Here is a 14,713-nt window from a genome sequence, read left to right on the forward strand (position 1 = left end):
TGCAATTATCATATGGCCAAAAAAAAAACACAGCTGAGATTGAGTGATATATAATTTCAAATAATATGTAAATAAACTGTGAGTATAATCTGTGATAACATACAGACTAAATCAAAACTTTACAATGGTGACATTAGAAGCCAAAAATCCTCAATGCAAGAAAATAAAAAGGATTTTTATAAAATGACACAAATGCAAAATCAACACAGTTAACAAGTGAATACTCAGTAAATTATATTCTACTGCATCTAGTATTTATGAAATCAAACATACAAAATGCTCTCCAGCTAAAATGACAAATCATGGCTGAGTGAAGTTTTTATTCAGTACATGACCGGGATGCAATCCACACAGCAAGACAACAAACCCTAAAAACACGACTTACCGGATACATACAGGTAAAAGAGTAAAATATTTCTTTCCAAAACGTAGACGGGAGCCTGTGTATCAAAATAGTCTGCGACATACAGAAATCTCAAGGCCTGACGTACTCACACAGTCTGTTCAGATTTCAGTCCACGTAAACTGTTACTGTGTGTTAAATCTTCTGGACACTTTAATTCATTGAGTTAAAAAGAAACAGAAAGACACAGTGTGTTAGTTAAGTCCTGTACAAACACAGAGGTTAGTGTTGCTGTTTAAAACTGAAGCTTTCTGTCTTTCTAAAATCAAAACAAAACAAAACAAAAAAAAAACTACACTCACCTGAACATGAATTAAAACTCAGGATAAATAAATGATTAATCTTGAGAGATCTCTAAACCTTGTTCTCATTAACTTGTTATTGTCGACTTCTTCAGTTCCTCCACTCGTCCCTCCTTCCTTTGGTTGCCTCACTCTCAAGTACATTTTTCCTACTCTCAAACTCAACTCTAAAAGATAAACATCAGATCTTCATGTGTTTCTTTCCTCCGCTCCTCTTCATCTCACCACCGTCCTTCAAGGGTAAGTCTGGTGTTATTCAACATTTTTTGTTATTGTCAAAAAATCTTATCAAAAACTAACAAAACAAACAGTGTGTATTGGTGCATTCACAATGAACAAGTGAGTGTTGCATGCTGAGATTAAATTTAAAGTCAATGCAAAGTCGGTGCAAAGACATGAATAGACATAAATGATTTGTGCTATTTATGTATGCTTAGCAAAATACTCTGGGTAATTTAAGTTGGTCTTGTATTGTGGAAGGTAAACAACGTATGGTGTGGAGTGGTAATATTTGACTTATTATACGAGAGGGTCGTGAGTGTACACAAATTGACGTCACATCATCAGATGTGGCCCTTAGCAAGGGTTGTGTGTGGCAAGATTTTGCCTGTCCCTGCCATAGATTGTATGAAATAATGGACGCAGCCACCGTGACATCACCCATTGGTTTGTGGACTCAGGATTTGGATCTGACTCACCGACTATACTAACAACTTTGGGCCTTAATAAATAAATGAGTTACATAAAAATTCACCCACTGTACAAATGCTGAAATTATCTATAGAGACCAAAACAGTTTTTTGTACCAGACTGTAAACACGTTTATTTCTGCAGTCTCAGAGGTTGCCCCTTGGTACGTGCACGTCATTTTACGCAGATGTGGATGGGTGAAGTACCATACTGCAGATGTGAGTACTTGCTACACTTTCCCTGCAGTTTGGGAGAATATTGGTTTGCCATAGGGAGAAACTGTACAGAGTGTACAAGATCCACCTGTTTTCTCATCACAATCCTATGTAGGCATTTGTGAGGAAAGCATAACTGAGCCTTAAAGGTCCAGTGTGTTGGATTTAGGGGGATATATTGGCAGAAATTGAATTTGATACATGTGTTTTCTTTAGTGTATAATTAGTGTATTGTTACCTTAGAATGAGCCATTTATATCTACATATGGAGCGGGTCTACGGAGATCGCCATGTTGCATCTCCATGTTTCTACAGTCCCCAGAATGGACAAAGCAAACACTGGCTCCAGATAGGGACAATTTTGTTTTTGAGTTGGCCACCACAGTTTGCAGCCTCTTCATGAGAAGAGTGTCTGAAAATGTTGTTGTTGTTGTTTTTGTTTTGTTTTTTCGTGAAACTGCTTCATTCAGTGTTTTTACTGGTTTCAATCACCTGGCCTGTTTGGTTTGGAGAGAAAGAGACCTCTGCAAATTATTCAGCTCCTGGTAAAAACCTCCTGAACATTCAACACTGAAGAAATTCTAACCAGTTTCAGCTGGTTGCAATCTGCAGTCCTCACTACTAGATGCCACAACACCCCCCTAAATCTTACATACTGGACCTTTAATGTGCTGCCATGGACAGTATGAAAAATAATGAATTTTACTGTCTTGGTTAGCGCTAGCTCTGTGCACAGAGCCTCAGTGTTTCTATCACTTGATTCCAGCTATTAGTTGTACTGTACTACAAACCAGGTTAGCTGTTAGCAGCCTTCCCCAGTTAGTAAGCACAACTGTTAGCACAGTGGTTAAGGGCAAATATTCGCCTATTGTAAAATAACAAACAAACAAAGAAATACCTACTCCAGCGGCCGTGTTTGGGTAGGTAAAGTGAGGTGAAAATTCACTTTGTGTTCGCTGTGAACACAGCTTTAGGGCACGCTCACACATGGGTGAATGTAGGTATGTGACCAACACCCACTGAGGCAATATTTGTGCTGAATGTGGGCAGTGCCTGATGTGACGAACATGGAAAGCTAGCTTGCTAATCAATACCACAAAATGTAACGTTAATGGTACATTTCTGTTGTCTTACATTCCATGCCTGTCTCCGGACTCACTGCCAGACAGGCAACATCTCTCATGTTGTGCAGTTTGTATTTTTCACAGCCAACATCATGCAATATCAGCTGGTTAGACACAATAACAACCAATGTCTCCTCCACACATACTTCTTTGCCTTTTGGTTGAAGCTGCGACTTTGAAGGTAAACAAAGGTGAACTTTATGCTATGCCAAGATGTGAGGTTGCTTTGCCGCCAGAAACAAATATTTTATTCTCCCCTCTGGTGGCACTGAATGGAAGTGAACAGAAGGCGAATATTCCCCGGTGTTAGTTTGGCACACGCGAACAGACCCTTAATCCATCCCTCATTAGAGAGATGAAGTCTCATACCTTCTAGTGTTCCCCATGGGATCTTATTTTGAAAAAATAATATACAATCTTTGTTGAATCAAAAGCTAATTTTGCAAGTCAAGAAAGTCACTCAGTGAACTACACTGCTCGTCTTGCACTATACACATCACTAACACCAACATGGCTGTTACCTTGGCGTGTTTCACTTCCTTCTTCTACAATGGAAGAAAGGAATTAAAAGTAGGGATGCATGATATTGGATTTTTTGCTGATATGTAACAACTCATTTGACTGATAACCAATACTGGTATTTCTAAACTGTGGGATCAATAAAGGTGTATCTTATCTTATTGATATATCCACTTTTTTCCCTACCTAATTTTAGTGATAATCAAGTCTCTTCTGTAGTGGAATTAACATCATATAATGAATGCATACTCTTATCCTGATGGCCCCTATATGGAGACATGAAATACAATACAATACTTGTCACTGTATGTAATATTCATTCACTGGGCAAAATAAGAAGAAGCATGTCAGATGATTCTGATCATTAATTTTAAAGCCAGTATCGGCCAATACTGATGATGTGCCAATATTATTGTGCATCCTTAATTTAGAGGTTAAAATCAAGATGGGCCATGTTGAGAGCTGCAGTTATGTGAAAAGGAGAATTGGTAGGTTCTTTGAGAGTGAGCTTGTAGAGCCAGATCCATCACTTACTCAACTTTTTAGTGTGTAGTCTTTGTAATATATTACGGTATTTTACTTCAAGTGTTTAAGGACAAACTGTGACTTTCTGAACTTGTAAAATTATCTTTTGCCACGTGTAATTCATGGCAAAATTTATCTGGGCTTAAAACACTTATTTGTGTTGTACATATATATATTTTTTTTTTTTCAAAATAAAGTCCCATGGTGGTCCACCAGAAGAGGGGGGATTTTGACCTCCCTCTTTGACTTCCTGTCTGTCTCTAAGATCCAAGCCCATAGGATCCTACTGAAGATGTAAATCTTTAAAAACACAAATATTTCATCTGTAATTCCTTCAAACAGCTGCTAACTGCAGTTTTTATCAGACAAACAGAAGAAAAAGTTTTGTTGGGGACTACTTCCAGTGGCAGATTAATCCACATTTGGTGCTCAACTGAGTATTTGTGAGTATTGATGTGTTTTTAACAAAAATGGAGCTCTGTGGATCAGAGGAAGAACATATATCAGGCTGAAGATACACACATAATACTTGTTAGTTTAGGTATTTTCATGGGATTTTTCGACAACAAGTTAAATCTAGAATATCACCAGACCTTAATTTTAAACTTCCAAGCCCAATAATCAGACTTAATTGCTTTTGTTTTCACTTTATAGATAAATTTATTCTGCTTGAAGTGCACTCCTTAAAATCAGAGTCTATAATCTGATCTAGTTTTGTTTGCAGGCCATTAAAAAACTACAGATGCTTCTAAACTCTCAGACCTTCTTTCTTCATGCATCCTTCCGCTCTCATCTCTAGCTGTAATATTTGACGTAACTTATTGACTGCATGCTAGATTTATACCTTTGCTTCTTGTCTCTCCTGTTTTTCTTTCCACCTCAACAGAAGGAAATCACTGTCCACAGATTTCTGTCAGCTGGTGTCAGCAGTCCGTAATGTTCAGGGTATTCCAGCAGATATTTTGTGATCAAGTGTCAACTGTCAGTATACTTCTTTTGATGAATCTAATTCCATTCAGATCCTTGACTACCTCTTCTTTAGCCAGTGACTGCCTACATCTCACAAAGTAACATTAGATAACACTCAAAGACAAATATCTAGAAATGCTTGATGGAAATGCAGCCACCTCCCTCAGTTATACCACACCCTGCCCCTTTATCTGCATTGCATTCTGGTCTATTTCCTGCTCCAGTGGAGGTAAAACTTGTCTCTGATTTGTTGTCTGTGATGGATCTTCCTGTGTGTGACTGCTGCATGTTGGTTTTAAAAGATGCTTAACTGTTTAAGATATAACTGATTTTCTGCTTTTTAAACTCCACTTGAACATCTGAAAACATCTGGATGTGATGTCACTTTGTATTTTCTATCCCTGAAATGCAAAGAACATCACAGACTGCTGATGTTATAACAGTGAGGGTGGATTTCATTCTTTACGTTTCACCGCTGCCTGACCCTCACCCTCCTTCCTCCTCTAGTTGCAACACTCCACGTAGTTTGCCGGCAGCATGCCAGACTTGCCGGTCCGCTGCACAGTGCCATACATCCAGCCCTCATCGATGGGCTGAGCGTTAATGATGACATCACCATCTCTGAACGAGACCTCATCATGGTCCTGAGCCGCGTAGTCGTACAGTGCCCTGTAAACACGCTACAAACAATATGAAGAGACAGTGAGAAGTTAGACTTTGATGTGTAATATTTAGTTGACCATGATCATGGTGCTGTTAGTTAGCTTCCAGTTAAGGGAAAGGTAACTTTGCTGAGCAACTGATCCTTGGATTTTTGCACATCTTACTGTTGTGAAAGCACCCTGACACTGTCTGAAACTCACTTTCAAACTTGTGAAATCTTTATTTTTTTGGTGAAATCTTTATACAAGTCTAAGAATATTTGATCTGGACTTAGTCTACTGTGGTCTACATGTGAAAAAACACATCGACACATCCCTTTTTGCATTTTTACAAATAGAATGAAGATTTAACAGATTGGAAAATGGGTTTCAGACAGCGCTGAGACTTTACCTTAAAAGTGTAATGTAACATTAAGATGAGCAAAAAGCCAAGGATTGGTTGCCCAGCAAAGTTACTTTTCCCTTAACTCTTCCCTTGACTGCTGAATTGGAAGCAGCGAATGGGAACTGGGATACGACTTTCATTTCTAATTAACCTGTCCATTAAACTTGATGTACTTTTGGTCTTCTTAATGAAGGGGAATCTTAAATCTGCAGCATCCTGTAGTTGGGTTTTTAAGCTTTCCCACACATTCATTTATTTGTGGCACACTGTCATAACACCATCATTCGCTGTCACATATGGATTTTCTTTCTTTCTTTTTTTTTGTAGTTGCATTTTTTTTCTCTTCTTCTCTTTTCACTACTGTTGTGCAAATATTAAGAATTGGTTCATTGACATAACCAGTAGGTGGCGCTAATTCTTTAGTCAGGAGGCCACTGCAGAGGAGGAGGGTGCAATGAGATGTGAGTATTAAAACAAGTCAACCTCAAATGTAGGATGTATAATAGTGGAGACCAGACAAGAATAGAGAGAGATCCCAACAAGTTATATTACAGCTCTGTGCTGTTGGAAGAGTTAGGTAATAGCCCCTAGTGCACACATAAGCGTGCTAAAAGCCTCTAGAGAATATGAAGAGAATGCAATGACATACATCACCATTTACGGAATCTGTTTCTACAGTCCAACTTTTCCACTTCCGTTATAGATAAAACCTTTTGGGGGATTTTTTTTCCAGTTTTTTTTGTCATTTCAACTTAGGTTTTTGTATGTGCAAAATACAAATGCACATTAAAAGAGGTGGATGGAAACACATCAAGTGTAACTTTGTGTTGGCCTCTTTCCTGTTTTTATGGAAGCCCATTTCTGCCAATGTGATTTAAAAAAAAAAAGATCCTGTAAGTCATAACAATGAGACACTTTCTTGAAATAATGAGTAAGTACTTCAAAATAATGAGAAACTACAGTGAAATTGTAGAAGGGACCCAAAAAGAAAATACTGTGGGTGTCTTCCTAATCAGGGCAAAGATGACTGCAAGTTGGCACGTACCATGGTGGCTGAGTGAGGCGGGGAGGTGACGGATCTGACAGATGACATGCTGGTCTGGTGCATGTAGCCGTGATACTGCTGCTGCTGCTGCATGTGGACACCCTGATGATACGCTCCAGGGAGGACTGGAGCTGGACCAGAAACAGAGATGGAGACAATATAAGTCTGTTTGTCTTCCCTGCATCTGTTTGAGACAAAGACGAGCCTCCTCTGCTGTGAACACACTGTAAGTTTAAGGAAAACTTTATGTAATTCAAACTGTTAAACAACACAACCTGTAAGAAGACTGTGAGTTAGTTTTATCTGTGGATTAGAGACTTCAAACAACGAGCAATACACAAACACATGCATGTCTCTGTCAGCGCCTTCATCCTGTTACTGTGTGAAGTGAGGAAGACAACATGAGTGAAGATACCAGGAGTTTCGGCGCTGCTACGGTCCCAGAGGTCAGAGGTCAGAGAGCTGATGGACTGAGCCTGGCTGTGGGTGAGAGACTGCTGGGAATGCTGCCTGCTGAGTCTGCGGTCAGCCCGCTCTAACAGGCAGCCACCACCAGGAGGCAGCACAGGGCAGAAATAATCATTGAAATAAGAGAGGGGAGGAAAAAAGAGGAATAAAAGTGAGCCAGGAAAGAGAGCAATGATTTTTTTTATTTAATAAGAACAAACACAGATAAATATTGATGTCTTTAACTGATGAGACATTTTTCTTATTGTCAACAAGTCCCATGAAAAGAATGAACAATGTGTTAGTCTGTCTCTTAATACTGTTTGACTTCCTGTCTGTGTCTCTCAGCTCCAAGCCCACTGATTTCTACAAACAACTTAAATCTTTAAAAGCACAAGTATATAGTTTCATCAGTAATTTCCCACTACAGCAGTTCACTGTAGTTTTAGCAAACAAACAGGAGGAAACATTTGTTAGGTACTGTCTTCACCAGCAGATTAATCCACACTTGGTGTTCTAGTGCAGTGACTCAACCAGTGGGTCGTGGCTTGACGTAGACCTCGGAGTGCATTCTAGTCAGCCTTGGAGGTGCTGACAATTGGTTACATTTCAAAATTAAAAGTAATTTTTGGGAGGTGGCCTCAAGCTTAGCAAGTAGAATGTAAGCTGAGACCTTTGCAGTGGCCCAGATTCCATTCCAACCTGCAGCCCTTTGCTGTGTGTCATCCCCATTTTCATTACCCCTTTCCTGTCACTCTCTAGTTGTACTGTAATATTGACAGTAAAAGCCCAAAACTAAATTTTTTGGTCAGTTACAAAGCTTTCTATCCATTTTGATAAGCTTATCTGAGGCTGGTTGCAGGGGCAGCAGGCTGAGCAAGGAATTCCAGACGTCTTTCTCCCTAGCAACACTTTCCAGCTCCTCCTGGGGGGAACCAAAGGTGTTTCCAGGCCAGATAAGATATATAATCCCTCCAGCATGTTCTAGGTCTGTCCTGGGGCCTCCTAAAAGTTGGGCATGCCCAGAATACCTCTAATTGGAGGTGCCCAGGAGATATTCTGATCAGATGCCTGAACCACCTCAACTGACCCCTTTTGACATGAAGGAGCAGCAGCTCTACTCCGAGCTCCTGATGTCTGAGCTCCTCACCCTATCTTTAAGGCTGAGCCCAGTCACCCTACAGAAAAAACTCATTTTGGCTGCTTGTATCTGCGATCACATTATTTCTGTCACTACCCAGAGCTCATGACCATAGGTGAGGGGTGGGACGTAGATGGACCGGTAAATCGAAAGCTTTGCCTTCCAGCTCAGCTCCATCTTCACCACAACAGTCTGGTGAGGTGCTTGCCTCACTGCAGATACTGCACCATCTCACACTCCATTTTACTCTAACTTGTGAACAAGATTCCAACATACCTGAACTACAAAGCTAGTTATATCTTAAAGACCACATAACTAAAAAGAAAAAAATGCATAATTTCAGTGACCAGTTACGTCTGAGGTAGAGACAAACAGTGTTGGGTAAGGGTTACTTTAAAAGTAATCAAAGTACGTTACTGCATTACTTTTTAAAAAAGTAACCAGTTACTTTACTGCATTACTCCCTGAGTAAAGTAACTCAATTACTTTAAAAGTACTTCCAACGTTACTCCCTGAGAAAAGTAACTCAAGCACTTTTAAAGTACTTTTGAGTATTCTACATTTCCTATTGGGCAATGGACCACAGGGCGCTAAGCCTACATTTTTTTGTCTCCAAAATTAAAGTTATGGACCACTTGCCCTTCACTGAGATCCAATTCTCCCATCACAGCCGTCACTTTGACCAGTAGAAACACAGAATTATCTGCTGCCGTAGACAACTGTGTGACAACAACACTCCAGTGTTTTTAATATTTCCTCTAGGGATGTTACCACACAGAGTAAAAGGGGCAAATGATGGTGTGAAACAGCAGAGGCACTTTAACGTTAACGTTACTGTCATTAGCATCAAGCTAGCAAACAATGGTACATCCTCACGGTTGCAGCTGGTTTTGCAGTGATGCAAAATGGATCAATTTTTGAAATGAAAAAGGGATGTGGGTGACGGCGCTGCCAGTAAAAGCTTCATAGTGTGTAGTGAGGAAATATGGCCCTGAATACATTCAGTCTGGATTCACAATGGCAGCTTGTGGTGCTGAACTGAATACACAGTGTGTTAAATGCGGCAAAATCCTGTCAAATAAGGCAGTAAAACCATCAAAACTTCAGAGACACTTAAACACAAAGCAGCCGGGGTGTGTTGGGAAGCCAAAAAAAAAAAAAAAAAAGAGGAAAAGGTACGGGTCATCACAGCATTAACAGCTGACAGTGGCACAGAACATATTAACTGCCCACTTTATTTTGTCTCCTTTTTTTGTCATGTTTTTGTGTCATTTATTGGAAAGGTGGACCTCAGATTTTTTTTAACAATCATATGTGTGCCTTTAGTTACCAAAGGTTGAGAACCCTGCTTTAATGAGCATTTGCTGCAGCAGGATAGTGAATGTGGTAGTGAGTCAAAATAAACTTTTAAACTACAATGGAGCTCTATGGCACAGAGGAAGAGGATATATCAGGCTGTAGATACACATAATACGTGTTAGTAGATACATTCACTATTGGTTTGAGTCTGAACATGGGCTATGTTGACAGTAAGAAAAATATCTATCTATAAAGTAAAAACAGGAAAACTGTGAATAAATAGAAATCAGAGATTGCTACGGATCCTGCACACTGGTGTTAATTCAAACAAAAGATCTGTTTAATAATTGTTGTGGTCAATTACAACCCCAAAAAGCTTTTTTTTTTCTCTCCAGCAGCCACTGGCTGGCCTGTTATTATGTTAGAAAGAGGGGAGTCAGGTGAACTACCGGACATCCTGCGGAGGCTCTTGGACTGGATGTTGTCCTCCAGAGGGTCAAAATCAAAGATGGAGCCAGGGTCTGTCCTCCAAACCTTCAGGTCTTCAGAGAGGAGGGAAAGGTCATTTCAAGGACTATGTTTATACAGACTGTGATCATCCAACATGTTTTCATCATAGACTGTATAAAAGTGGATGTAGCCTCCAGGTCTAAAAAGTGAAGCCAATGCGGACGTGCCTTTAAACTGCTTTCTTTCTAATGGCCAGCAGGGGGCGACTCCAATGGTTGCAAACATAGAGTGTATAAAATAATAGACGTAGCCATCATCCATTGGTTTGTGGGCTCTTGTTTTGAAGCTTCCAGTTTTGCATTCTGGCTATTGCCATGCCGTGTCCATAGCTGCTGGCTAAGTTAGGGTGTATTTACAGCTATGACTAACTATTATAATGCTAATGCTAATGCTAATTTTCACTAATAAACATGGCTTAAACCATTAAAATAAAATTTACTTACTAAAAAACTGAACATTGGACTCTTCAGAGCAGTAATACTCTTGTGGCCTGTGGACCAAATCTGGCCTGCAATAGGGTGCAGAGTGGCCCACCAACCATTTTCTAATTCACAGTGAAAATAAATTGATTCACACTGGGATTTTCATTTTGTACTTTGAATGTGAATAAGGAATAAGTAAGAGTACTTAAAACCCATTTAAAAAATGGAGCTTGTTTATTAAAAAAAGTGCCAAGGGAGGATCCAGGGTCCAGGCTGAACCCCAAATGTCCTGAAATCCTAACAAAGCCCCTGCATACACCTGACCAGTTTGTGGCTGCTACTTCTAAATTTGGCTTATTTATTCATTTTATCTGATAAATATTGTCAACGGACAGCATCCACCTATTACTCAAAGTGGCCACACCCTTAATTATACATAACTTTAAGCCTGTCAGTCAGGATAGAGGTGTGGCAATGTGTGTCCTCAACAGTGCCGCCCTCGTGTCCAGATATGGTCACTTCTGGCTCCAAAAAAGATCAGTGGCCAAAATGCCAAACTCAAGGCTTCAGAAAAGGAGTCCATAAACCAGTGTGTACATTCACTTCTTTTATACAGTCTATGGTGTACACTTCTTTATATCAGGGTAATCAGAAAACTCTGCTCCTGTTCAGAGTTTTGTCGCATCTGAGTAAACAAATCACATTTAAGCTCTAATAAAACTACATAATTGTTAAAGACAAATAGTTGAAACCACAAAAGTCAGAGCCTGGATCAATCCACTTTGCCTGAAAAAAATGCATTATATCAAAAGATCAAAACAACCTGAAGAGTGAGAAAAAAAATTGATCAACTGTGACATCTGGCTTTCATTCAGATTTATGACTTCCTTTCTCTTCACTTTTTAAGTTCCAATATTATTGTCCCAAATGAAGACGTTCTTTTGCAAAAAATGCAGCATAAATACTATAAAATATAAATAGAAACACAAATACAATAAAAAAGAACATCTGCAGCACTAAGAAAAGGGAGTAGATAGAGTGCTAATCTGTGCTGGCAGCCAAGAGGCATTTCATGATGTTTAGACTTCTGAGAGCTCACTACACATAAATACAATGGGATAAAGGGTTAAATAAAAACTTAAACCTGTTGAATCTCATTTTCAGAAACCTGGCTGCTGCTCACCATTGCTTTTCCTCAACAAAATGACAAAACTACTACTACTACTACCCAAAAGATTTCTGTTTCGTACATTTAGATTTGTACAGTAATAATTGACTGAGAAAGTCAGGGCTGATTTTGTGATGGATATGCAAATTATCAGCTTTCTGCCAACATTAAAAATATTTAACCTCTGCAAGAAAAAACATTGTACTTGCTCACATTATGCTTCAGTGCTCCCATCCAAGCTTAGTTTCTCATCAAGCTACTTATGGCTCTCTACAGTATCCACTTTTTGTCCTTTAATAACGGTGTAGGGAAATGGAAGAATGACTTTCTGTCGTATATTAAAAGTCTGAGGAAGAGCCATGGGCTCAAAATCTCACTTTGCATTAAAATCCTTCGAAACATTGGATTATTTGTTTTCTATTTGCCAGATGTTTCTTTGGTCCAGCGCCCACTCCACTGCACATTGGGATGTTTGTGTCTTTTGTAGTGTTTTTTCTCTGCAGCAGATAACCATATATTTAACTGGAGAATTAAATCCAAGAGGGCTTTTATTGTCAAACAACACTGTATGCAGGACTTGTTGAGTTTGAAATGAGTCAGTGAACCCTATGCAAGCACAAACAAGTCAGTTAATCTTAAAAAAATCCCTACAATTTCAACAATAAAATGTCATCAGTGGTAACCATGGTAAGAGTGGATGTGGGGACCATCCAGTCAGAGGAGGTAGCTAACATCTACTGGATACAGTTCGAGGTAACTGACCTACAATGATGCCTCCTGGTCGTCTGTCCATCTCCATGGCCTGGGGGTGGATCCCTTTGCTGTATCCTGCCTCTCCCATCATCTGATTGGCTCTCTGGTACCGCTCCATGCTGGGGTCATCCAGTCCTGGCGTGCAGCCTCGTCCGCGTGCTCGCTCAAAGTCCTCGTGGTACTTGGCCTGTTGGAGGAAATGAACCATAACACACATTTACGTCACGGAAATGAGACACACAACCGTTAATACACACATTGGTGTAAGAAATTACACACACACATACACACACAGGTCAGGGTGCACTTGGTCAGTGAGCAAATAAAACACGCATAGGAAATGTTCTTAAAATCTTTTATTATTAAAACACTCGCCACGCACGCATGCACACACACGCACACGTAAATACAGTCTTACATCCTCATACTCTTGTGTGACTGATGTGCAGCTTTATATTAGCTTAAGGCATCTATAGAAACTTTGAGAATTCTATTCAGCTCTTAATCTCAGACTGTAAAATTAATGTATGTAGCTACCATGATGTCCACCCCACCCCCTCGCTGTACAGTTGTCAACAATGTTAAATTTAGCTATGGACACCAAAACTGTTTTTTGTACCAGAATGTAAACATGTTTATTTCTGCAGTAAAGTTGGGCATTTTAACATGGGGGTCTGTGGGGACTGACTCGTTCTTGGAGCCAGTCTCAAGTGGACATTAGAGCAACTGCAGTTTTTGGCACTTCTATGCTGGCCTCATTTTTCACCCCTGGAGGTTGCTGCTTGCCTCTAAACCAACTGGATCCTCAGGGATGAGTTCCAAACTTAGACCTTAATAAAAAAAAATATAGTTCCTCGTTTAAATGACCACACTGAAAAAAAGTCAATTAAACCTGACAGAGAGCAGCTTTCAAGTTTTGTAATTATGTTACACATAATTATAACTGATGAGAAACATGATTTGGGTTAAAAAACAGTGAACTTATTCTTTATTATTTAATATTCTTTTTGGCCAAAACACAGTGCTCTCAATGAAACAGGTACAATCTGTAAACCCAAACCAATCTGAAACTAGAATGGACTATAGAGTCTAAACCTGAGAACTGGTTCTGTTTCTGAATTGGATCTGCCTGAAGACCACACACACACACACACACACACACACACACACACACTGCTCTATCCTCCATGCTGTCTGGTGCTCGGTGTTAGTGGTGGTGCATCAGTCCCACCCATGGTGCCACGTCACTCGTGTTAGCTTCTCCCACAGCCCAGGCAGGAGCCACCGCAACCATGCCGCTACCATGGAGACGGAGTCCTGTGACTTCCTGACACGCCTGTACTCAGGTGTGTCCAGCTCAGTGCAGCTGCGTCCTCTCATCTCCTGCAGCCCACGCTGGTACTTCACCTGTTTACACACAAAATTATGTAATATTATCCCGAGAGGTATGTGTATTTGCTTGTGTGTGTGTGTGTGTGTGTGTGTGTGTGTGTGTGGCTTGCCGAGCTGATGTTCTCCTGGTTCTGTCTGACTCTCTCCAGTTCTGGAGTCACTCCGACACTGGAGGCCTTCACTGCACTCTGCTTGTACTTGACCTGGCAGGAAGACGGACAGGAAACATTGTGTTAGAGGCCAAAAATCAGACTGTGTCAGATCAGGTGATCATACAGACATAAAAAAGTGGTGTAGTCTGTTTTTTCTAGTGGGTACACAGTGATGACACGCCACCCATAGATACTGTTGGCATATATGGAAACCCCCAACACACCTCAAATACTTTTACGCAAAGCGGGAAAAAGCATTTGCTACCATAATGAAGAGTCACTGTTTGGCTTTCTGCATGTCAGATAAGCCAGAGTTAAAGGGTTTTTTCAACCTGGACCCTATGTTTTTGTGTCTAATTGACTAATGGGAACAACATTTTTTTAACTGGTCCAGTATCAAGTGAGAGCAGCAGCCAGCCACACAGACACAGACACACAGACACAGACACACAGACACACACACACACACACACAGAATCATTGCTCATTTATCTGTTCATTCATTCACTGAGCTGCGAACACTTTGGCCTCCCACTCTATCACTTCCTAATTACACCACCCATCTTCTGTTACCGACACACACCTTCATT

At 40.2% G+C, this 14,713-nt stretch overlaps 1 protein-coding gene across 16 annotated transcripts in view; it reads right to left on the reverse strand.

Moving 5' to 3' along the window:
* The window catches only part of nebl (nebulette), a 186,106-nt gene continuing 171,393 nt past the window's right edge, over positions 1-14,713 (reverse strand). For 14 of the 16 annotated variants that reach the window (XM_049566096.1, XM_049566094.1, XM_049566102.1 and 11 more), the window contains 4 exons: positions 14,082-14,174; positions 13,811-13,986; positions 12,589-12,766; positions 6,840-6,970 (listed from right to left, as the gene is read on the reverse strand). In XM_049566096.1, coding sequence (XP_049422053.1) covers positions 12,667-12,766; positions 13,811-13,986; positions 14,082-14,174 — 369 coding nt within the window. In that variant the 3' untranslated portion in view covers positions 6,840-6,970; positions 12,589-12,666. Of the gene's footprint in view, positions 5,428-6,839; positions 6,971-10,175; positions 10,269-12,588; positions 12,767-13,810; positions 13,987-14,081; positions 14,175-14,713 lie in introns of those variants that run through there. The other 2 variants (XM_049566108.1, XM_049566107.1) reach the window with 2 other exon arrangements.

This window comes from Epinephelus fuscoguttatus, linkage group LG21 (assembly GCF_011397635.1).
Source record: "Epinephelus fuscoguttatus linkage group LG21, E.fuscoguttatus.final_Chr_v1".
In the NCBI taxonomy this organism is placed as follows: Eukaryota; Metazoa; Chordata; class Actinopteri; order Perciformes; family Serranidae; genus Epinephelus; species Epinephelus fuscoguttatus.